This window comes from Amia ocellicauda, chromosome 10 (genome assembly GCF_036373705.1).
Source record: "Amia ocellicauda isolate fAmiCal2 chromosome 10, fAmiCal2.hap1, whole genome shotgun sequence".
Taxonomy (NCBI): domain Eukaryota; kingdom Metazoa; phylum Chordata; class Actinopteri; order Amiiformes; family Amiidae; genus Amia; species Amia ocellicauda.
The window spans coordinates 28,087,084-28,112,751 of record NC_089859.1 but is presented as its reverse complement, the minus strand read 5'-3'; the positions used below and the strand labels follow the sequence as shown (position 1 = coordinate 28,112,751).

At 36.6% G+C, this 25,668-nt stretch overlaps 1 protein-coding gene across 2 annotated transcripts in view; it reads right to left on the bottom strand.

Annotated features, from left to right (window-relative positions):
• The window catches only part of trappc9 (trafficking protein particle complex subunit 9), a 341,171-nt gene that overhangs the window by 262,819 nt on the left and 52,684 nt on the right, over window positions 1-25,668 (bottom strand). For both annotated transcript variants that reach the window (XM_066715841.1, XM_066715842.1), the window contains 2 exons: window positions 13,809-13,935; window positions 12,768-12,913 (listed from right to left, as the gene is read on the bottom strand). In XM_066715841.1, the coding sequence (XP_066571938.1) occupies window positions 12,768-12,913; window positions 13,809-13,935 (273 nt within the window). The remainder of the gene's footprint in view (window positions 1-12,767; window positions 12,914-13,808; window positions 13,936-25,668) is intronic.

The window sequence follows — 25,668 nt, the reverse complement described above, 5'->3', positions numbered from 1 at the left end:
CTTTCATAGAGAAATATGCTTTGAATTTCCCCAAATATTTTTTTTTCTTGATCTCTGTAAATTGACACACAGAAAACAAAAGTTAAGAGCAAGAAGGGTTAGGAGGCTGATATTCCAAGTAGGCTTGTAGATGAGCTGGATTCGTGCCTTTTGTCTGTCACTCATTGTTGGGTACCAGTATGGAATATACAACTGATGACATACTTCTGGGTCACTGTAACATTCACCTTTCTGATGCTGAGCAACGATTTCCTCCTCTGCTCAACTCATTACCCTATCAGCTCTCTCCTCTCTGGCCATTCCCACACCCCAAGCCTTTAACTAACTACTTTCAAAAAGGCTCTTATAAGCTCCTATTCTCCAGAAGTTTTCTCTTCACCTTCCTCTCCAAATACATACAAGATCTGCCCTTTACAACAAATACTTCAATAGACCATACTCAACATTATTTTTAAAGGATATAAAAGGTAAAAGCTGTAAAACATGTTGTTTAACACACAGCTGTTGTTAAGTAGATTCTGTAAAGAAGTACAATATAAAGTAGTTAGTTCTCCACTAACTATATCTGTGTATCTACAACATGATATGTTTCTAAACCAATTGAAACAGACACAACCACTTCATTAAAACATCAAGTAATCCTAATTCCCATTGCTTTATTATTCAGACATTTTTTTTGGTAAAGGAGAAACGTATTAAAAAACAACAAATATGTTTGTAAGAGGTTGCAAGTGTAAAAAAAGAAGAGAAAAATGACTTGCAAAAAGGATGGTACACATTGACATCAACTAAGAGCAATTGGAATTAGACATAGAAAGGATTACCCCTTCACACAAGACCACATACAAGTCATGATCCTCCTTTTTGATTAATTAAATAAAATCAACTTCTCAACTGTGAATTGTAAATACATTACTTGTACCCATGAAAAACCATTTGAAAAATCTGAAATTCTATTCGGCATTAGAATGTATAGAAAGTAAACTCCAACTGCGCTCCGGGGAAATTAAAGCAAGTGAAAGGCATCCGTAATATAAATTCACAAAAGAAGCCCATCACAACTTTGACTCTCTTCAGGGACCCTGATTCACACTCATCCAATTAAGTATAAACTAGATTTGGGCAAGAAAAATATGCAGTAACAAGATAACCCTGCTTTAATCTATAGAGACGTACCTGTACACTAACAGATATTAGCACAGCTGGGAATGTTCAATTGTTTTACCTCTTGTTCAACATTTACTCATTGAATCAACCTCTTCACATAGCAGTTTTGCTGTTGGTTTTGGACCTTTGTCAACATAAAAGATTTTGTGTGTAAAATGTATTATACCCACCACTTCATGTAATTTAGTGTTACCTAGCATGCATCATTTTTTACACCATCAGAAATATTGATTTCAGTTAAAATGAATAAGTATTGTTACTTACTTGAGGTACTCTTGTTAGGATTTATTGATTAATTGATGGTCATCAAAAATAAAGAGCCATGTTATATTTAAATGAGCAGCCTTGAAACAGGAAATGCCCAAGCGTTGGGGTGGCAGGGTTCTGCACTATGAATTTAGTTGACCTGAAGTAGATTCGCTGAATGAGTTCATGAATAGGTACAAATATGCTAACACAGGTTCTCTCATTTCCGGGATTGATCAAAACCATTCACAGTCCATATTCTCCAAGGCCAATGCCTTTCATTTGTGATGAACCAGAAGCACAGATAGTCATTGCATTCACCTGAATCCCTTCACATCAATTTATGCTATGGACTGGTGCAACACCGGCTATTTTTATTATTAACATGCTCTGTATTATGTAATCACACAAAGAACAGGCAATCCAATAGAAATATGACATTTGCCTTATTAGTGGAATTTCTGTTTTAATAATTTCACCTCAAAGACTTAACATTTCAGCTGTGGCAAAGCTATGGACGAGACTGTGTAAATGAATCCATGTGCTCAGTTCTTAGAGAGTCTTATCTCTGCTATTCACACTACTGTACAAAAACCTGCATTTACTTTGCATTACAAGTTATGTATTTATTCCTGAAACTGGAAAACCAAGTCCATAAACATAAATATAAACCTTTGCAAAACTAAAGTAAAATTATTCATTTAGTTAAGTTCCCATTAGTAAAAAAAAAAAAAAAAAAAAAAAGCATAGCTAATGTACATAACTGATAGTTACTTTGACTATTGCAGATTGTGAAGGAGTGGGTCAGATGGAAAAGGCTTTTTCCCCAATATCAAGCTCTGTTTAGGACAGAAGTTTGCCGATTTTTGGCTTGATTTCATTAAAGCGGGAAAATGAAAAGATGAATGTATATTGTATTACCCATGAGAACCATAACACTGCTCTACAATTCACCTGTCAGACAGTATTAAAAGCCTGGTTATTTCCAGGCATGCTGTGACAGGTGGCTTCCTTGCTTGGATAACTAAAAAGTCTGCATTATGTCCCCAAGGATCTATTCAAGTCTCAATCTCCAGCTTTGGGCAGGGTCTTCCTGGGTTTCCATCTGGAAGCCAATGACTTCATACCGGGCACTGATGAAAGCTGTTGCCGGAAGACAGTTGTGAAATACCTATACATTGACTATAAATCGACAATTGGCAATTGGTGAACAGACAGAATACGTTTCTTGCAAATTTTTCTCAATGGGTAAGCTACAGTCACAGAATAGACTCAGTAGACTCAGAATAACTTGGATGTGAATCTACTATTCATGCCATTGGCAGACATTTCAACAGATTTCAGCTTACATATGCAAGCCACATTAATGGCATAATGAGAGAGAAAAAAACATCTGTTTATTTTTTCATTTTTTATGCAATCTTTTTTAAGCAATCTTCTACAAATACTGTTATGTTGTAAACAGTACTGCTTTTTTAGAAGGGTTCACTGTGCTCAAAATTGTATCTTCATTTACCTACAGATTAATTTATGGCCATGGGATCCTGGAATGTTTAATGGTGACAGACATTTTCCTAATTTTCTTTTCCTATTAAATATTCTTTGTTGTGATGAAAACAATGCACAATGAATTTCTTAGCCATCGCAATATTTTTTTTTTTGTATTATTATTTTTATTTCTTGGCAGATGCCCTTATCCAGGACGACTTACAACATAAGCAGTACATATTAAACCCCTCCATCTGCTGATCATATAACTGTTGCTGTGGATGCCCTGACAAGTCTAAAGTTTAGCATTTCAACTCTGGAAAAAATCAGATTGACACGGTTACTGTTTCTATAATTGATACAAGTACAAAAGAAAATAAAATACTAGGAAATGTATAACAAACAAAATAAAACTTATATTAAAGGTAGGGTATGCTTTTTTGTTATACTGGTTGAAAGTCTCTTCACGTCCTGATAGCAATCAATAATTTAATTGGTCTAAATGTAAAAAAATATATATATCTTCTGTGGAAGGGACAGGACTAAAAAAGGATCGACCAATCCTCTGAAGCGAGGGCGGCTCTATGCTTTCAAAACAAGCTGCTACTGCTGGCTTCTCAGGATTGCAGACCCTAGTTTTAATTCAAACAATTTCATATCTGGTGCCCATACAAAAAATGTAATTTGTAAAAATGTAAATGTAATTTTTTGTATAAAGTATTGAAATCTGAAAATAGGCTACTTTGAGGTGAAAAAGCTGAGGTGTTCACTTTAGTAAGACCTGCTCACAAGTTATTCTAAATATCTAGTAATAACATCCCCCAAAAATTGTCTTGAGATGAATATTCATAAATCCAAGGAAATCTCCCCTTATTTATTGAGACAGGAACGGCACAAGCCACCGTTCACCAGACACAGCCAGTGGAAGAGTGACAGTGACGGGAGAATAACCTGGCACCGCCGTGCATAGCTCTTACAACAAGTAATGTCTGAGGCTCATTACGCAACTAATGAGATGGGAAAAGTAAAGGAGAAAAATGTATTCCCAAAAAGTATTTCCCCACCAGCTGCCCCTTTTCCTTTTCCCCACCTTTAACGGTGAGATAATCAAGTATAAAATGGTGGTGCTTGAAATAAGCATCTCGGAAATATTCTGCCACCGGGAATCACATTTCCATTAATTTTACTTTCAAACAAAAAATAAAAGTAGGTCTTCATAGCCCCAGCCATCTGCCTAATGCTATTTACTAACTCACAATGAATTGTGATGGCCCGACACACTCAATACTCAGCGTAAAATTGCATTCCCTTAACTGAGTTAACGGTTTCTGCTGGGAGATTTCTGCAGGCATCTGTAGCACTGCATTTGAAGAAGCATTACCCCCCACCTCCATCCATTGTTTTGTTAAATATTTAGTGTTTAAATTATTCACGCCCTGTTATTTGATCTGTGTTTTTTTTTCCCCCCTCCTTTCCTAGATGTTAATCTTGTCAAGTCGTCTTGATCAGCAGAACAGTCTCTGCCTCACTGCATTTTCATTGAGCAAGCTTTTGCTCTGGACGCCAACCTAGTGCAACTCAGGCACTGAAATGTGACAGAAGGTCAAACTGAAAATAACGTTTTAGCCATTTAGGATTGTAGGTGACATGATTTTAGGAAAAAGGCACATTATATTCAAGAACTTCAAGGAATCTCAGGGTCCTGCAGCCTTTTATAAGATTTGAACACAAACCTGCAAAACTGAAGGGGATAGAATCGGAAGTGAAAAGGTTGATTTTCTCTGAAGATCTTAAATGGCCAATTCTGGCTTGCAAAAATATTATTTGATTTCCTACTTCCTCTGTAAATATGACATGCAAAGACTCAGAATACAATTAACTTCCCACTTATACTTAACACACAAGTCTTTATATTGTGTAGAAATAACCTCCTAGGGAAAGAGGAAAGCCAGGCTTACAGGATTTGTCTTGTTACAGCTAAACTCTTTTCTACCTGCCCAACAACCATGACAAATGTCTGATTTACATGACTGACTGCCCATGACTAAATACACACTCCCCACTGGTCTTCTTTTACTTTTCAGTCGCCAATAATACACTACAGTGCTAAAGGCATTCGAAAGTAAAACTCAGCTAGAAATAATACATTTCAGTTTCTGAAAAGTCATTAATATTTCACTGCCCTTCCAATAATAACTTATGATTATTCTCCAAGTTCTATGCCATTCTTACATAAGTAGTATCAGCAAAAAAAATCCACAGATCCACCTCCATATAAAGATTAAAGTTAAATATATTGTTAGAAAATGAATGACTGACTACAGACATTAAAACCAATTTTCTCCAAAGCCATTTAATTTTCCAATGATGGTAATAATAAAGGTTGTTCTGGACATGGATTACAGATAATTAAATGTCTATCTGCACAAAAGTGTTTTGGAGAACATCTCTTAATTAATGTACAGTATAGGTACAAGGTTAAAAGGTATCCCATTTTATCCTTTTTAAAGAGCTTGTCTGCATATGAAGTTCATTTTGGGATTCTGTAATTTAGGCAGTAATTATTAATTAAATTAAAGAAATATGAGGTTAAAATGCAATGTAAACATTAGACAAACAATGTCTTCAAATAATGTTTTTTGTATTGATGTTGAACATGAGATTTAAGTGATGGGATAATTTAGCCCCGGGTTAGAGATGTACCTTACGAAGCGGTGAAGCTTGTATAGAGTAGACCATGAAACTTCCGTGAAGCTTGTATGGAGCAGATACAGCTTCTTCTGCCGATTTAAAATTCTACAGAAGCCCAGAGTGCTCAGAGGATAATAACGACAGTACTCAAGTCCCCAAAAGGAATATGAGGGCACTAAATCCTTTCTTTTAGAAATGTATTCACACATTCTTCAAATGTCATTTTGAAATATAATGCTCGACTCCAATAGGAAATATGGAAGTGCTTTTTATAAATCATATACATTGAAACACTGAATAATTCAATTTTGCCTGTTGCTTTTCCTTTTTTTTCTCATATCTGTGTAAGAGCAGACTGCAATGCCTATTTAAAAAATGTTATTTAATTCTCAGATTATACAAATTTACAGCCCACAGAACAGAATCTGAATTATTTTTTTAATATAACTGAGTGATTAATTTCAGCAAATAAGCTCTGTGTGAAACACAAAGCAATGTAATAGTTCCAACATTACTTTTTTCTTATCATAAAACCAAATGACCATTATACTAAAATAACATTTTATACAATCTTTTTTTTTGGGTGCACAAAGAAAAATAAAAGTAAAAATGAACTCTTTCCTTGGTTCAGTTACACATTACTCTGATTAGGCCTTTATTAAGTAGTTTTGGGGTTTTCTTGCACATAAAGTTTAAATTCTGAGAGTGCTCTATATTGCACACCTATTTCATTAACTTAGAGATTCTTTCCAAAGATCCATGCCAGTCCATTTGCAGTGCAATTGCTTGAAGGGTCATTGGCGACACTGCTATATTTGAAGAGAGCTGTGCAACACTTATATGTATATATTGTTTTATTATAGTCAGCTGGTCTGGAAATGGAGTAACATATGCCAGGCAGCACAGAAGGATGTGTTTTACAAGAATCCTGTAGTTTAACAAACAACAAACTTAAACCAGATAGACACAGACAGCCAAAATTAATCTCTGACAGAAGTATAACTATACATATTAAAGTTGTGTTATGTTCTTCTGCCCTTTATGAGTTTAAACTATTAAAACTGACTGCAATAATAGTGGACTGGAGTGAAGTGGATACCAGTAGACAAAGCAGGTCTTAGACCAAGTCTCAAAACAATTATAGGAAAAACAATCTACTTTTATAGAAGCCCTGCTTTATAGCTTTGCATCAATCTGTTTTATAGAATGTGACATCAATAGGAACCCTGTAAAATACTCTAGTCCTGCATACTTGAGCAAGACAGCAAATCCCTAACAGCTTATATCATTGAATACCCATCACAAAAAAGGTGTAGTAAAACTTAAAAGCCCTCCAGTCTTATTGCCCACAAAAACAAAAAAAGATAAGCTAATACCATTGAATTCAGATGACCTGACCATAACTAAAACAATGCACATGTTGATCTTACTTTTTCACAGGCTGGTTCAAAGAGAGTTACTGTTAGAAGCATTAATCGGCAGCCCTTTGCTGAAATATGAAGGGGAGACTGAATCAGCTCAAAGCTGTGCGTAGGCTACATTGTAAAATATCTTTTGGCAAGCTTATGATTTTTGCAATGTTGCTGGCTTCTGACATGAATAAAAGCTAAATGTGGGCTATTCTAATGGAGAACTCTGATATTCAGTCAATAAGATTGATGGTCACTGAAACAGAGAGACCATTTAAAATGGGTAGTGTAAATCAAGGGGTCACGGCAAGCCAATCAGACTGCTGTCTTAAAGAGTCCAGATGGACTGTATGTGAACATATTGATTACAAGAGCAATGGCATCCCACCTCAGAGCTGTTCTATTCCACTCTTTACAAATATTTCAATCACTTAATTCAAACTGCCTTCTGATCATTAAAACAGTGAGCATAAAACAAATAAATGTTTGAGGAAGACAAAAATGATCATAATCTGTGGGTTAGCATGTTTGGATCTGAGGCAATCTATGAATGCTCCCAGTTTGACTATTATCATAAATGAGTTCGACCGATAAGCTTGAGAGGTAAAAAAACAACAACTCAACACTGTTAATGAAAATGAATATGGCTTAGAGGCCTGCTGTGGCTCATCTGGAGAAGCCTCAATGAACAATTTGCAGGATCTGTTGTGCAAGTGAGAGGCTGATAGTTAACATCCTAACAGTACAAACTGTACCACGGTTGAAGGAGTTGGTCATGGCTGAAGACCTAATGGGATGTGGAACTTTCCAAACTTGAGGCAATTCAAGGAAAATCCTAACTGGCTTGTTAGCCTTGCTGTTTAAACATCCAACTGTGAATTTTCAGCATGGTCAGGTGTCTTTGCAGAGAGGGTCCGAGGGACCGTAGCTGCTGATGCATTAACAATTCCACTATGCTACAAAATAGACTTGTACAAATAAAACTGAAATTATACTAATTTATAATATTATATTTTACTACCTACTTACTACCTACTACTTACTATAAGTTTACCTACCTTCAACTTGAAGTGAGCATTACATGACAAAATATGATGACTGCATGTATTTAATATATAATCATCACATGTATGCTAACAAAACTAAAGGTGCTTTATATAATTCATGACCATTTTATCTAGAACTTATTTTAGATGTGTAAATAATATAGGACATTCCCCTCATACCACTATTAATTTGCTTTTCAATCTACAAAACCTTAGGGAGCTCCCATATTAAAAAGCACTGTTGTACTTTAAAGTCAAGTTGGATTTAAAGATCTCTCCAGGCATAAAGCTGACTGTCTATAGATCACTGGATTTTACATGATGCCTTCAGGCGTTAAACTTGTGATTTTTCAAACCAATAAAAGATTAATTAATTCAAGAAACTTATGCTGGCATATACATAGATCAATATCATACCAAAAAACATGAAGTCTTTGGACACTATTCGCAAAGATTTACATTTTGAATTACTTATTCAACTATATTGTTAAAGGCATTATTGAACAAAGTCTCAAATTCCGAAAAAAAAAAAGAAAAAAAAATCTAATCAAATTAAATGTGAAAATCATATGTGCTGTTGGATGCACTTTCCAAGGCCGGTTTCGAGATGCTTCACTTGGCTGGGTTGTAGTTGGTTTCCTTGAAGACCGTGTTTTTGCTTGCTATAATTGTCTCTAAAATGTGTCAGCTATTTCAGTGCATCCCTCTTGTTCTTGCTTTGGCAGTGATGGCTCAAGAGTTATGCTTTGGCCTAGCCTTGCCTTTCTTCCCAAAATTCTTTCCCTTCTATGTTAACACAGGCCAGTGGAGTTGGTGGTACCACTGGACTGTGGACACTATAGAGATGGCTGACAAGTCTGTGAGCCTCCCAGTGCCTGAGCATCTGGTGGAGCACTTTACATGTGGTGTGGCCTCATCTTGGGCTCTTTCTGAAGGTGCATTTTAAATGGTGTTGTCCTGTCCACAGAAATATATTAGTAATCCAGGGAGTAGAGCGAAGAACCTTCAACATTGTACTCTCTCCCAATGAGTTTGTACTCTTTAATTTATTTTATTTTCCTTTCAAGCTGAATTTGTAATGATCATGGAAAATACCATGATGCCTATAAATGAAGTCTAAGGAAACAAACAAGCACATTTGTTTCCATCCAATAGTGCACATTGGGCAACGTGTAAACCAGAATCTGTATACCTGAAACTATTTCAAGTTGATTGCTCTGGCATTCACATTATGCATACTGCTAGTACATTCACATCACTTTAAACAGTTATGAGTTTAAGTAAATTACTACATTCATGTTTGAGCTTTCTCCCTTCAAAGCTAATCTGAAACCCCAGGCATGCAATCTTTGCACATGTCTTGTGGGGTATATCAAACTTTTTTCTTCCTATAAGAACTGCAATTGCATTACTTAGCTGGTAAGCCAGGTTAATGCTCATCTCATTTGGCTGCATAGTCCTTGGCATGTGAACAAAATACTTAAAGCTTTAAATGACTACATTCATTTGGAGGGGGGAAATTCATGGAAATTGTATATTATCATTAATTATTATATTATATTGTGCATGACTTCCATTGATTCCCAAGTCAAAAAAATACAACAAACACAGAATAGAAGTCTGATATGTAGTAGAATGATTTTTGGATGACTTCACGCTCAGTTGTATTCCATATCTATTCTTACACAATGTTTATTTTCCTGCTGCCTACACTGTTTTTTGTCTACCAATTATGTAGCATTTTTCAGAAAATGACAATAAGAACATTAAATAACTAACATTGTGTGGCCTTTGGTTACAGCTCTCAGATGTTTCTCTTATAATCCACATGTCTATATGATTGCCTGTCACCAGCTCCATAAATATAAATCCATAATCCATTTTACTGTGATATGTCCAAGTCTTGGAAAATCACAAGCTATAATGTGCTAGAGATTAGCTGAAAATGATAGTAATGGTGTACAATACAAAATGAATCCTTTCAAGGAATGACAGCACATTTCCACTGTGGAAAAGCATGAATCCATAGTTTAACCCACAAAAAACCTCAAACTGATTTAACATAAATAAAGGGCACTTTTTCTCTTTGACATGTAATTGCACTGATTCCTCTGCACACGAGGAAAGACTGCATACTATGGCTGAATACTAAAATAAGAAACAGTCTGCCATATATATGTGTGTCTATTATAAGTGTATTATTTCATTCGGTCACAGAAAGGTTGCTGTGCATATACATTAGTCCACTGTCATAGGTTTTAGTTTTGTACACACCCTTGACTGGAACAGGTTTTATTTTAGCTGTTAGTACATCAAAAGCTGAGCCTAGACTATTAGAAAAGGCCGTACAGCTAAAGCACTGTGACACAGGTATCTCCATTAATTCTGCGGTTCATAAATATGCCTGGCTCTGAATAGGGAAAGAAAAAAAGAAAAATGCTGGAGATTAATTTCCATATCAAATATATCCCATACAGCTTGTGCAGCTTTCTGTGAGCACTCTGGTACTGTTCCCTGCCAGTGGCCCTGTTAATAAACTGGACATCACCATTGATTGCTCAACGGACTTTAAATGTTGTGAGACTTTAACTGCCTCTGCTTCAGAGCCTGGCCTGGATTTTCAGAGTTTAAAAACATCCTACATACTAAATTATATAGACATGTTTACTCAGTCTCTGGAAGTTGTGTCGACTAGACTGGTTTTAAACTGGATTTAAGGTTTGTTGGATGAGATATGTTTGGAATTACATAAAATATTAAAATGGATGTACTTGTTAAAGACACAAACAAGTATAATTTTTTATACATAAAATATTGTATGTCAACATGGTGACTCAGTTCACTAGAGCCCGGGTGTGTTGCCTTGCCCCATCCAGAATGACAAATTCATGTTGCTAAAGTAGTTTTTTCAGATTTATTGGTGTAAAATATTAATCTATACCACAGTTCAGAGATAATAGGACCGGTTTACAAGGGCACCCTGTCAAAACTTACAGCCCGGCTGTAATAAAACAAACAATCATGAATAACTGAGAAGAGTAAGGGTGTGCCGAGGATTGAAAAGATATCTCTTGTCATTTATTTATTTAATTCAAGATTTTAGCTGTAACAATACATCTTATTTCAGGTAATACAAAAATGTATCACTGGGAGTCAATTACATAATTACACAAATCAATCTAATCTTTTGTACAGCAGTGAAAGCACGTGCTGTTAAAAAAACAGACATTTTATATATTTCTCTGTAAAAATATAACCAGGGTCTTGCAAAAGTGCAATTATAATTATGAATCTTCTAATAAATCAACTATATGACCACAAAATATATTTTTCAGATATCACTGAACACAATAACCTTTCTGTTTTAAAAGGTCTAATGAAGTATGGTTCCTTTTCTTTTTCATTTTCATACTGCTGCTGTATATAGTGAAACATTCCTTCCATGAGGGTATAACAAGATACCTATGTGAAAATACAGAAATGTAGCCTTTAAACAATCTCACACAAACTGTGATGCAAATAAAAACAAAACACAGTTTCAATATCAAAGAACAAAGTGTTCATATTAGCAGTACCTCTCAGAACAACACAGACTGACTTTTGGCAAAATAGTAGCATTTGATTCAAGCAATTGTCATGAAAGCAGGGCTAACAAGATCCTCTGGTTCCATGGAAGGCAGGGTATATTCATGCTGTTAAACCATCTGTCTTTATATAACAAGTGCCAGTATTGGAGGGTTCTTTAGCTACTAAAATTAGCAGCAAATTTCAACAACAAAGAGTCACTTAGGCTGCATTTCTAACGCTTTGTTAAGATTCTTAAATTACTTGTATCTATTTATTATTACAGACACAAGAGCTGAGTTTGCTCCTGGTGGTACTATATTTTAGAACATGATGATTCTGCTTAATGCCTACTGTTATCAGTAAGAACAGAACAGTGTCTCAGTGACATTAAATGTCTGTCGTGTAAAACAAATGCAAGACGTCTTCTACTGGAACATGTTTTTTGCATTAATGTTTACTGTTACCTTTTCTACTTAAATACTTCTACAACTATAGTTACCTGGCATGCTGCCTTTCAATCCCCACCCCTCCAGAACTGGCAACGCTCTTCACACTGGTAACTATGCTGTCCCTGAAGGCTCTTCTCACAATGTAGTCGAGAGATGATCTAAAGTCAGTGAGTTCTGTCCCAGTTAAGGCTTCAAGCTATAACAGCTCAGCCATGTGTATAGAGCTAAGGTGCAAAATTCAGAGAGAAGTGATTGCGTTTACTGTAATGGATTCTAACCCCAGAGAGGACACTGGCAGGCTGAGGTTGTTCACACGCAATGATTCACAGGTTGGCTTCTTCCAGCAGGTGTTGCTGCAATGCAGTTTGGTGAGGGAGTCAAGAGGTTATGGAATATTTCACTGTCCTATGTGAGACCAGCATCATCTCTGGGCATTTTTCAAAGCAGTAATAATACTCAAATAACCTGTTTTTTGTTTTTAATTTGTTTGTTTGTTTTGATGTGTGTGTGTCTGTTTTTGCTTTTAATTGTTTAATGCGCTTTATGTAATGTTTTTTGTTTTGTATTTTAGTTTGTAACAGTTTGCTCTAAACAAAGGCTTCTGGATGCAAAGGTGTTAGTTATATGATAATAGTTTTCAATAATACAAGACAGTGAATTCAAACTGACCAGGACAAAATAACACAGGCTAAGAGTCCCCCTACCTATTTTCTTTCCCCGTTCCTCTCCTCGGTTGTGGGCAATAATGGGTGAGTAAATGAAGGGGCTTTTGGTGGCCATGTTCTGTCCCAGAAGGCTCTTCACTTTGTGAGGTCGCAGACTAACTGGCAGATTCAGTAGTTTAACTGACCTGTCACCAAGAGAAGATATGAAGATTGTGTCTGACACCAGATACTTCAAAATTTACCAGATACCAGATACTTCATGAAAATGTACTCACTACAGTCTATGAGATACTGGAACAGTGATTGTTAAACAAAAGGAAAATCTTAGTTAAAGTTAAAACAAAAATGGTGAGAGAATGGTGGGGTTTTCAATAAAGGTTTTTGTAACATTCAAATTTGCTGCCACAATACTACAAAGTATGAGAATGGGACATTTATTGCTTTAGGCTAGCAAGATGCTGCAGTGGTTTGGTTTATCTCTCCCTCACTCTAAACATGTTCTATCTAAGCAGCCAGACAGTCTAATAGTACACTTTTACACTTCAATGTAGTTAAACATGGCATAAATCCAGCCCTACTATCTATTATCTAACCAGCAATGCCAAGAACTGCATCTTTAAGGCAGAGTGTTATGGAAAGTTTTGAAGCACTCTATATAAACCGTAACAATATGGGGATATATATAGTTGAGCCATTACAGAAGCACCCACCTGTATTTACATTTTGTTTTCCTGTTTATTGGAATTCCTTTGGCAATAAACAATAAGGCAAGAAGCCAACTCAGATTGAAATGGCAGCCTTGGGTATAGCAGAAAGTTCAAAGCTTCAAAACTGATTCAGAGCCAGCCACTAATACCAGAGAAGGTAGGACCAAATGCAGGTCCGAACTGGTTACAATCACGTCTGAATATATATATATATATATATACATATATACAATAAATAATGAATTGTATATGTTATTTATTGATTTACAAGGAAAGCATTGAAATGTTTTAAATCTTGTTGTGTAAGTCATGTATTTCATAGCTGACATTTCCCTGAATTTGATATGATGATATGACAGGAAACAAGACTCACTTAACAATTGGGAGTTTGGTAAATGGCACAGGAAGCAGTTTGAGTCCATCAGGAAGAGTAATGACTTCCATTCCTCCGGGACACTTTGAGGTGTAGTTTTCAAGGCTCTGGGTAACTTCTTTTTTCTCTGTGGGGAAATAAATACATATTTTATAATATAAATAGTGGCCCTCAGACAGAAAGGCAATCATAAGATCATCAAAACAATAGATTCTGAAAATTAAAGAAAGAGGTTTGTTATATAAAGTTCTTAAAAATTGAAAGAAAACAAAATACATAAAAATAATATTGCACATACTTTAAATTACAGTGTTGCCTCCTTAATAAAAAAATCCCCACTCCATTGCTATTTCCCCTATCTTAATTAATGCCCAATCTTTTTCCTCATAGAAAAGGAGTTAATCAGTTTGAATAAAGGAAAATGCAAACCTGTTTTACGGAAACTACAGACAGAGAATTGTCATCCAAGGACAATGTTAACACAGGGGAGATAATGTCCCAGGTTTTCTTATCCTAAAATGTAATTGCCTTTCATGCCTTATGTTGCTTTCAGGAGGTGAAAAGTGAGACTTGTGTTCCATACGAGGTTCACTTTAGAAAGTCTCATTAGGTGTGCATTGTGAGAAAAACAGCAGACAGAAGCATTGTGGGTTCAAAAGCTTTACTTTTATATAAAAAAAAAAAAAGCCAGATTCTTGATGCTCTGCTTACTGCCTTAATAGAGTATGCATTTACTACATGTTTCATTGTATAAAAAATTAACATTAAAATTAAATTAACAATGTTGTTTTCTCTTCCTTAGTAGAATATTTCTTTGTGAATTGAAAACCGAAATAAAAAAGTTGTGGTTGTAGGTAAGGGATGAAAATAAATGTCTTATAATTATATATGGTCACATTTAATGGCAAACCTTTACTTCAGTATTTAATTTCAGCATCAGTGGTTATAGAAAATCTTCAAAATGATTAAACTGATGTTAATGTATAGTTTGTCACATTCTGGCTCAAAGTTTAATAGAAGACTTGGTGAATGTTTAGGTCTGTATTGCTGCATTTTAAATTACCAGCACTTATATTTTATTAAACAAATGAGTAACAATTTGAATGGATCTAAAGTGTAAGTATTTATAGCATGGGCTGCTGTTTACGATTTAGATGTCACCTCTAAATCAGTGATGAATTGCCATACAACTAAAGGTGTACTATGATCTACCCAGGTTAATTTAACAGGGCCTCCATTTATATCAATAACTATCTTCTCAAAAGTCAAATGTACAGCAATAAATGTAACCCTCACCAAACTAAAATATAAAAAAGAAAAAAGAAACCAATACATTTTGTGATGTTAGAACCTGACATTTTGAAAAAGAGCAAAGATCCCAGGGTGACCATTTATTGTTATGTTGTAGTAAGATGCAGTTCTAAAGAAAAATAAATAACACCCTGCTAAATGGCTCATCTGTAAACCATTTTAGTTGACTTTGCTGTCACTCTCTTTGTCTTTCTCAGCCACAATAATAAATGCAGTTAAATTGTCAGTGAAAGAGCAGCCTTCTTTGAGTGTTGTGTGCTGTTCCTGCAGAGATTCATATTTGCATCAACAAAGAGAGAAGACACTATAATAAGCAAAGAAGCTCAGCCACAAGTAAATCATCTCCTTAGATTAGATTTAACACTCGAGGGCTTCAAAACGAACCTCAGAGAAACTGTTACACAATCAAAGAAAATTCTTATTTCATTAAATCAAATGATGTAGCTTAATATATATAATCTCCTTTCTTTGGAGAAATCAAGGGAAATACTCATGTAATTGCTACCATAGAAGCGATCATACATTGCTTTCGGTCCCTAGGTAGTCATCAGATGTATACACTATGCAAGCCTTTCTTATATGTACTATTGTATCTAATAACATATTTCTGGGTGACAGTCTCTTACTTTGATTTTAAATTTGTTCCTGGTTATTTGAGCAAAACAATTATTATGCTGAATAATGTACATAGTTATAGGTTTTAACAATCAAAATTCCATACAACCTACTGTAAGGCAAAATGCAATTTCACATTTAAAAGATAGTGAGTAAGTAAAGTGGATACCTTCAGCATCATTGTGTCAAAAATCTTAATGTTTCTGACAAACTAGTTCCTGTTAACTTTCTGAAACTTCGTAACTGGGTTCATGAAGTTCTGTATTCAGCCTATAGAACACCTTATCAACAATGCCTAATCTGAAAAAATATATACACGTACCTATTTATGAGCTTATAAACTTCTGACAAAAGTTGACATCAATGATTACAAATTTAGTGACTTGGTTTTATCCACCTGGTTTAACAACAACCCACATAACCAAATCACATCCATCTCATAGTAGATAAGGGATGCATAGTATGCAGGTATTGAAATCAAAAAACAATTACAAGCCTGACCAGTTTTACAGCAAGATATAGCAATCAAAATACAATAAAGGTGTGAAGTCATTTATATAATAAGAATGGTTGCAAACAAGAGGCCAACTATCTTAGTAGCTAACACCCTCACACACACCTTCAGACTCCCTACTCTTTCTTCTTTCTGTATCTGTACTAAATTGTGTACTTTACATTGCCTTCATTATAACTTGTATTATGTCTGTTTTTTCTCCCTGCAAATAGCACTAATGTAACTTTCTGTTTTCTGCTCCTACTTAAAATATCCCATGACTACTCCTACGCAGAGTCGCACACATTTTTTTTTACTTTAAATCTTAATTTCATTGTAATCAAGACTAAAGTCATATATTGTATTTCCTTAGTCTTATTATATTATGTTTCTTGAAATATGTACATTCTGTGAAAATGTTAAGTCATTCTAGGAAAACGTTTTTTGTTTGTGTTTTTCCTTCTTTAATATTATAGTACAAGTGTTGGACTAATAGACTTGAATGTACATTATAATGTTTCCTACCTGCTGAGTGTGTAACTTATCCATGAAAACAGTTTGAACTAAGTTACAAAGATAACTACCTGAAAAAAATTAGATAGGCCTACGTTAAAGTAATTCTTACTTTACTTTTTTACCAAAGCTTTAAATTAAAAAAAGCAAAGCTACACACAAATTTGAAATTCAGAAATCCCTCATATTAAATTTCCCAAAGATAATTTGAAATTGATTAAAAAAAAAAAAAGTTAAACTATAGAACTAGTTGAGGCTTTACCCAGAACAGAATAGGTTTTTACTTGTTGGAGAAATAAACCATTTTACATATATATTCCCTTCCCTAGAATTGCACAAAGAAACTCAGACTAACTTCACTGCTCTTGCCTTCCTTAGGATTCTCCAACTTGTGATGCAGCTGGTGAAAGTAAAAAACTACACACACATATATATATATATATATATATATACACTCACCTAAAGGATTATTAGGAACACCATACTAATACTGTGTTTGACCCCCTTTCGCCTTCAGAACTGCCTTAATTCTACGTGGCATTGATTCAACAAGGTGCTGAAAGCATTCTTTAGAAATGTTGGCCCATATTGATAGGATAGCATCTTGCAGTTGATGGAGATTTGTGGGATGCACATCCAGGGCACGAAGCTCCCGTTCCACCACATCCCAAAGATGCTCTATTGGCTTGAGATCTGGTGACTGTGGGGGCCAGTTTAGTACAGTGAACTCATTGTCATGTTCAAGAAACCAATTTGAAATGATTCGACCTTTGTGACATGGTGCACTATCCTGCTGGAAGTAGCCATCAGAGGATGGGTACATGGTGGTCATAAAGGGATGGACATGGTCAGAAACAATGCTCAGGTAGGCCGTGGCATTTAAACGATGCCCAATTGGCACTAAGGGGCCTAAAGTGTGCCAAGAAAACATCCCCCACACCATTACACCACCACCACCAGCCTGCACAGTGGTAACAAGGCATGATGGATCCATGTTCTCATTCTGTTTACGACAAATTCTGACTCTACCATCTGAATGTCTCAACAGAAATCGAGACTCATCAGACCAGGCAACATTTTTCTAGTCTTCAACTGTCCAATTTTGGTGAGCTTGTGCAAATTGTAGCCTCTTTTTCCTATCTGTAGTGGAGATGAGTGGTACCCGGTGGGGTCTTCTGCTGTTGTAGCCCATCCGCCTCAAGGTTGTACGTGTTGTGGCTTCACAAATGCTTTGCTGCATACCTCGGTTGTAACGAGTGGTTATTTCAGTCAAAGTTGCTCTTCTATCAGCTTGAATCAGTCGGCCCATTCTCCTCTGACCTCTAGCATCAACAAGGCATTTTCGCCCACAGGACTGCCGCATACTGGATGTTTTTCCCTTTTCACACCATTCTTTGTAAACCCTAGAAATGGTTGTGCGTGAAAATCCCAGTAACTGAGCAGATTGTGAAATACTCAGACCGGCCCGTCTGGCACCAACAACCATGCCACGCTCAAAATTGCTTAAATCACCTTTCTTTCCCATTCAGACATTCAGTTTGGAGTTCAGGAGATTGTCTTGACCAGGACCACACCCCTAAATGCAGTGAAGCAACTGCCATGTGATTGGTTGGTTAGATAATTGCATTAATGAGAAATTGAACAGGTGTTCCTAATAATCCTTTAGGTGAGTGTATATGTATATATATATATATATATATATATATGCATACATATAAAAATATATGTATATACACTGATCAGCCATAACATTATGACCACTGACAGGTGAAGTGAATAACACTGATAATCTCGTTATCATGGCACCTGTCAGTGGGTGGGATATATTAGGCAGCAAGTGAACATTTTATCCTCAAAGTTGATGCGTTAGAAGCAGGAAAAATGGGCAAGCGTAAGGATCTGAGCGACTTTGACAAGGGCCAAATTGTGATGGTTAGATGACTGGGTCAGAGCATCTCCAAAACTGCAGCTCTTGTGGGGTGTTCCCGGTCTGCAGTGGTCAGTACCTATCAAAAGTGGTCCAAGGAAGGAAAAGCGGTGAACCGACGACAGGGTCATGGGAGGCCAAGGCTCATTGATGCACATGGGGAGCGAAGGCTGGCCCATGTGGTCTGATCCAACAGACGAGCTACTGTAGTTCAAACTGCTGAAAAAGTTCATGCTGGTTCTGATAGAAAGGTGTCAGAACACACAGTGCATCGCAGTTTGTTGCGTATGGGGCTGCGTAGCCGCAGACCAGTCAGGGTGCCCATGCTGACTCCTGTCCACTGCCGAAAGCACCTACAATGGGCACGTGAGCATCAGAACTGGACCACGGAGCAATGGAAGAAGGTGACCTGGTCTGATGAATCACTAGTTCAAGGTGTTGACTTGGCCTCCAAATTCCCCAGATCTCAATCCAATCGAGCATCTGTGGGATGTGCTGGATCTGCTGCTAACGTCTTGGTGCCAGATACCACAGCACACCTTCAGAGGTCTAGTGGAGTCCATGCCTTGACGGGTCAGGGCTGTTTTGACAGCAAAAGGGGGATCCTACACAATATTTGGCACGTGGTCATAATGTTATGGCTGATCGGTGTATATATTAGATAATCAGTAATAATAAGTTGGGTTTGAAGAAATTAAATAGCATAAGAAAGAGAGAAAATGAATCATACCCCTCTATAGAGTTTAGTTTGTTTCTTCATTTAATTTGCATTCTAAAGTAGACATTTTTATAGAAAGACAGAGACATATAGCCTGAAAACTGTCCTGCATAATTCTTCAAAATGTAATCGCAAAATGTATTCAAATACAAAAATATATACATACTTCATAACACAGTTATAAGCAAAAAAAAAAAAAAAAATTAAAATAGTGCACTTCCCCATTATGCAAACATGTTATGCTACATAACCCAAAACTGACACCTTCATCTTGTTTTGCACTTTTCCAGAACGTTTTGTAGAAGTCATATATTACAGATTTAAAGGTATTTGAATACTTCTCTTTTTCAAAGAAACATAACATTCCAGCTGAATCCTGAATTTTGATTGCAATCCATCATCTATATTAATGTAATGTTGTTTTTCTCTGATACTCGGATAACTCCTCAGTGCATTTCAGCCCTTGAATATTACTTCAGGATTTAGAATGAAGGTCCCGATTACTGCTGCTGATTGAAACAGCATTGAGGAGCGGAAGCTGAACACTGGAGACGTCACTTGCAGAGATGAAGCCCACGTTCTTTAATGGTGCTGTGAGTAGTCATAGCCCACGGAGTAACAGTAACATTATTATTATTTTATACTATTATAAAATATTATACTATATTATACTAGACTCTTAACAGTACCAACTTTAAGCATTGCTCTGTTTTTTTGTGTTTACCGTTTGTGTTCAAGAGGTATACCCTTAAACAATTTGATGTGGCAAAGCGTGCAAGCACTAAGTTCACCCCTGGTTTCTCAGAGCGATCTCTTAGAGCTCCTGGCCCACAGACAATAGACATCTGTGGAAAGCCAGGTTCAGTGGGGTCCTGCTTCGGCAACCAGTACAAGAGCTGGCTCTGAGTCACTGCTCAGCATGGCATTTAGGGATTTTTCTGTTGAAGCTGTGGCTACATTACATCAGGTTCTTGGCAGGCTATACGTGGTTCACAATACTGTTCTGATACAGAATCAGAAGCAGATTGGCAGAGGTCTTCAAGCTTTTTTTGCTTTTTTTTATCATTTTGATGTTTTTTGATTACACAAGGGTGAGGAAGAGGAAGACAAAACAGAAGATGCTTCCTCTTGAACAGGGATGATTTTTGACAGTTGTGTCTAGATGATTAATCCCCAGCTATGCAGCAAAACACTACTTGGAAAAAAAAAAGTCCTGTGTCATTCCAGCATTGGAATGAAATCAAGGGAAACACTAGTAACACAACAACATGAACGGGTGAGCAGACCGACATGGACAGGCAAGAACACAATGCGGAACAACAAATCATAAATTCAGACTGACATAACAAGGGCCAGACAAGCAACAAAATTAATAAAAAAACAAATAAATACACGCACGCACAACTACATACATTTTCAATTTAGCATATAATGGAGAGCTTTCAACAAACCCACGGAAACAAAAATGAAAACACCAAAGAAAACCTTTTCAGGTGCAACAGACGTGGCCCATTACATTAAAAATCTCTCGGTAATGGAATCAATTGAAAACTCAGGGCTCTCCACACAAACCTCTGAGAGATCATGACCCATTTTCTGAGTACTAATGGAACAGCGAGATGGAACATGACACCTGTTTGTACGTTGTTGTTTTTTTTACTAGAGAAATAAGTAAGTTGGTATTTCAAAATAAATTAGGTACATGGGACTGAAAAACCCATGAGCATGGAATGGAATTTCAATCAGGTATAAATAGGGCACAAATAGAGCATCATGCACGAGGCATATTTTGTTCACACTGGAAAAAGAAGCTGCTCGTCCGCAGTTGGAGGCAGAACAGCTACAGCTGGAAATAAATCAGCGCGGTCACAGGTGTTTCACAAGGGTTTGGCATCCATGATTTTTGAGGCTATACAGGATTTTAAGAGCTCACTGAACTTCAAGAACTCTGGTTAAAATTCCACCATCACAACAGTAGAAATATATATATATTTTTTTTTTTTTAACTGGCACGAATACAAAATACAAATTTGGTTTCAAATCAAGAAAATACACTGGTTTACTAAAACACTTTCAGTAGTTTAGAAAACCATTTTAGACTTAGCATGAGCAAGTGGATATGTGAAAGCTTTGGGTTTACGCGCTTGGCGGAGGGGAACAACAGGCCTGGCAGAAGGGCTGGACCACCACCTCCCCCAGTAAAAACTTGGGAAAATACTTTTGGTACTATATTTTTTCACAGAAAAACTAATCTCACTAATCTCTGGTCCTTTTTGGCATGGAGACAAATATCATGCAGAAGATGAAGAATGAGAAATATAATGGGAACTATAAACTAAAAACTGTGGAAAAGACAAGATACTCTAATTACAAATATGAATCTGCACCATCAATACGATCATAGATGTTAATCTGTATCCATAATACTAGACAACTGGCATTTAAATCATTAAGTACAATTTAAAACATTTAGCATAAAATCTGTAATATGTAGGTATAAGCAGATTGCCATTTTGGCTGCCATCTCCTTTGGAAGCAGGATGCTGAAACGCATATAAAACCAAATCAGGTTAGTTTGGGTACTTCACAAGCTTTTAAATGAACTGGACCGCAACAAAACACTTTAACACCCTCTGGATGCATTCACTGTTATAAATCCAGTTACAGAAGCAGGAAGTCTAGCTGACCCCGGGTCTGCGGCCACAACAGACATTGATAAATGGCACTCTATAAATAAAAGCTACCACCATTTTATTGGAAAGAACAACAACAACAAAAATTCTACTGAGTAATGAAGCACTGCATTGCAGAGACACAACTACATAAATGAATCCTGGCATTTCCAGTCCTATTCGCACAGATATAGTAACTGTAGTGCCAGTCAAATGGACTCAAAAGCTAACACACTGTTCTCTCCATTGTTGCCAGATGCTGCAGTTAAAAGGCTGGGCAACCTGCAAGACCCTTGATCAGGTTGCTTATTCCACAATCCAGACACAGGTTCATACTGGGTTCAGGGCTTGCTGGTTGCAAACTGTCTGTTACTTTTTCATAAAAACCTACACCCATCAGTATGTCAAAGAAGCCAGTTGGATCAGTAGATCAGATATAGAATTTTCGCTAATGCTGACATCTATTACTAACTGCTCTGAAATTCTCCATAGAAATTAATGTGTTCCACCTAGTGCCAAATACAAAGACACAGCACATACCTATCATACAATGGCAGGTTAGGTTAGCCGCCCGTATGACAAAATGACTTCATTACACAGCTCATCGAAGCACAACCAGTACACTCTCACAACCAGCTAATCTGTCCCAAGCAGGTGAGGAGGGAGTCCTCGGAGGGCCATGATGCTCTAAATGCTGGCTATATAATAGTGGTTGGTATAATTCTATATAGTATTTGAAGACTTCAGATGTGAAAGGCAGTGCCACTGCATTGTAAACACCAAGTACATATAAAATCTTCAAGGAGTCCCAGGAGGGGACCCATTCAAACTGCATTCACTGAATAAGTTAGAGACAGTATCATCCATGTACAGAACTGGAATGTGATTTAAATTAAGTTTAGGACTATTTGCCAAAACACCACCACCCCGCCAAAAAAGAAGTGGACTTGAAAAATCACTAGATAATTGAATTAATGGAACTCTGTTTTTGGCTGCTGCTCGAGTCAGAGCAAATTTTGGGGAGTCTATATTTGTCAGTGTCCTTTCAACTGTTATATTTACAAAGGTTATAAACAAGAAAACAGGAAAAACAAACACCTCTAATTATGATATATTAAAATCAATATAAATACCATGTTGTAACTGCCTCAGTCACAATCTGTAATAAACAGAGTATACAAAAAAATTAATTGACATATTTCCACCTTTTTATTTCCTTTCAAAATCAGAGGAAATGGGATACTCTGACAGAAGTACTTTTGTTCATATTATATATATACTCATACACAGTGCCTTGTAAAAGTATTCAGACCCTTGACCAATTCTCACAAATTACTGAATTACTAATGGTACACTGAAATTTCATTTGGTCTGATATTTTATTTTAAAACACTGAAACTCAAAATAAATTACTGTAAGGTGGCATTGGTTGTATGTTGGGAAATATTTGTAAGAAAGAATAAAAAAGATGTTGCTGGCATAAGTATTCAACAACCACACATTAATATTTGGTAGAGCTACCTTTCACAGCTTTAAGTCTTTTGGGCTTGGTATATACGACCTTTGCACAAAGTGTTGGAGTGATTTTGGCACATTCTTCATGGCAGATTTGACTGATTTGGACTGATGAATCAAAATGTGAAATATCTGGCTGTAGCAGAAGGCAGTTTGTTCGCTGAAGGGCTGGAGAGCGGTACACGAATAAGTGTCTGCAGGCAACAGTGAAGCATGGTGGAGGTTCCTTGCAAGTTTGGGGCTGCATTTCTGCAAATGGAGTTCGGGATTTGGTCAAAATTAATGATCTCCTCAATGCTGAGAAGTACAGGCAGATACTTATCCATCATGTAATACCATCAGGGAGGCATCTGATTGGCCACAAATGTATTCCCCAAACTTATTTCCCTCATTAACATGCAAATCAATTTATAACTTTTTTGAAATGCGTTTTTTTTCTGGATTATTCTGGGTTATTCTGTCTCTCACTGTTAAAATACACCTACCATTAAAATTATAGACTGATCATTTCTTTTTCAGTGGGCAAATGTACAGAATCAGCAGGGGATCAAATAATTTTTTCCTCTCACTGTATACCTGTCCAGCTCTCCTCGTGTAACGGCCCGTCTCTTGGCATCTCCTCCATGCTCTTGTACTGGGAGACACAGCAAACCTTCTTGCAACGCCACATATGAATGTGCCATCCTGGAGGAGCTGGACTACCTGTGCATCCTGAATGGGCTGCAGGTACTGCCTCATGCTACCAGTAGTGACAAGGACACTAGCAAAATGCTAAACTAGAGAAGAATCAGTCAGGAAGGATAAGGAGAGAGCAATTGTCTGTGGCCACCACCTGCAAAACCATTCCCTTTTTGGGGGTTGTCTTGCTGTTGCATCTCCAGTAATCTGTTGTCACTTTCATTTGCACCAAAACAGGTGACATTGATTCACAATCGCTTAGGCTTCCTAAGTGGACAGATTGATATCCCTGAAGTTTAATTGACTGTGATGATTAAGTGTTCCCTTAATTTTTTGGAGCAGTGTATACACACACAAACTACCAGTCAAAAGTTTTAGAACACCTTAATTTTCCAGTTTTTCATTAAAATGTATGCAGTTTAATATCTCAATGTACTCAATGTGAAATTAAAGCATAGAACAAATAAACAACTGGAGATAAAAATAAATCATGGAATCGTATTGTTTAACAAAATGTAACACCTTAAAAGGGCATCAAATCTGTGTGCTTCTCATTAATCCCATCATGTGTACTGTTCACTGTTATGTTGTTTGCCAAGTGTTTGGTATTCCATGAAAGCTGATATTCTCACTCTAACGATGTGAATCATTCTCTGATGTGAAAAATTTGTTCTTTATACCACCCCACACATTTAAGCCCCCCCCTTCTGAAATGGGGGGATGGAGGGATACTTGATCTGAGTAGGAATACAAAATCTCAGGAAATATTGACAATTATGACATTTTGGAACCAGACAGTCTACTGATCAAAACAAGACCATCCACGTTTTGGTAGAAGTAACACACACCCCTAGAGAGCTCAAAATGTCAAGATGGAAAACTATTTACAGTGTACTAATACACAACGATTTTACATCATGGGATCTGAACTTCTCTGGGTTTGATAGAACATAAAATAATATATACTGGATTAATCGTTAGGTTGTTCTGAACAAAACAAGCCTATTTGCAAAGAAATCCGATCGAAACTGAGTGATCTGTGACTGTCTGAATAAAACCCGAGACCCCCCCCGGACACGGCGGCGACACGTAAACTGTAAATCAGATGTGTTTGAGAATGAAACACGCTGGTAGCTAAGAGAATAAGCTTTCAAACGATGTGTGCAATTTAGGAATACAGTGTAACTTCTATGCACAGCAGCTGCGTGTAACACTGCCAAATAATGCTTAAGAGGGTGTAGTAACCGTATATAACTCTGCAATGTATAATATTTTCCAGTTTTTGGTAACCTAAACTTTTTTTTTTAACCTCTGGCAGTTTACCACTGGGGGTGTTCTAAAACTTTTGACTGGTAGTATGTATGTGTGTGTGTGTATATATATATATATATATATATATATATACACACACACACACA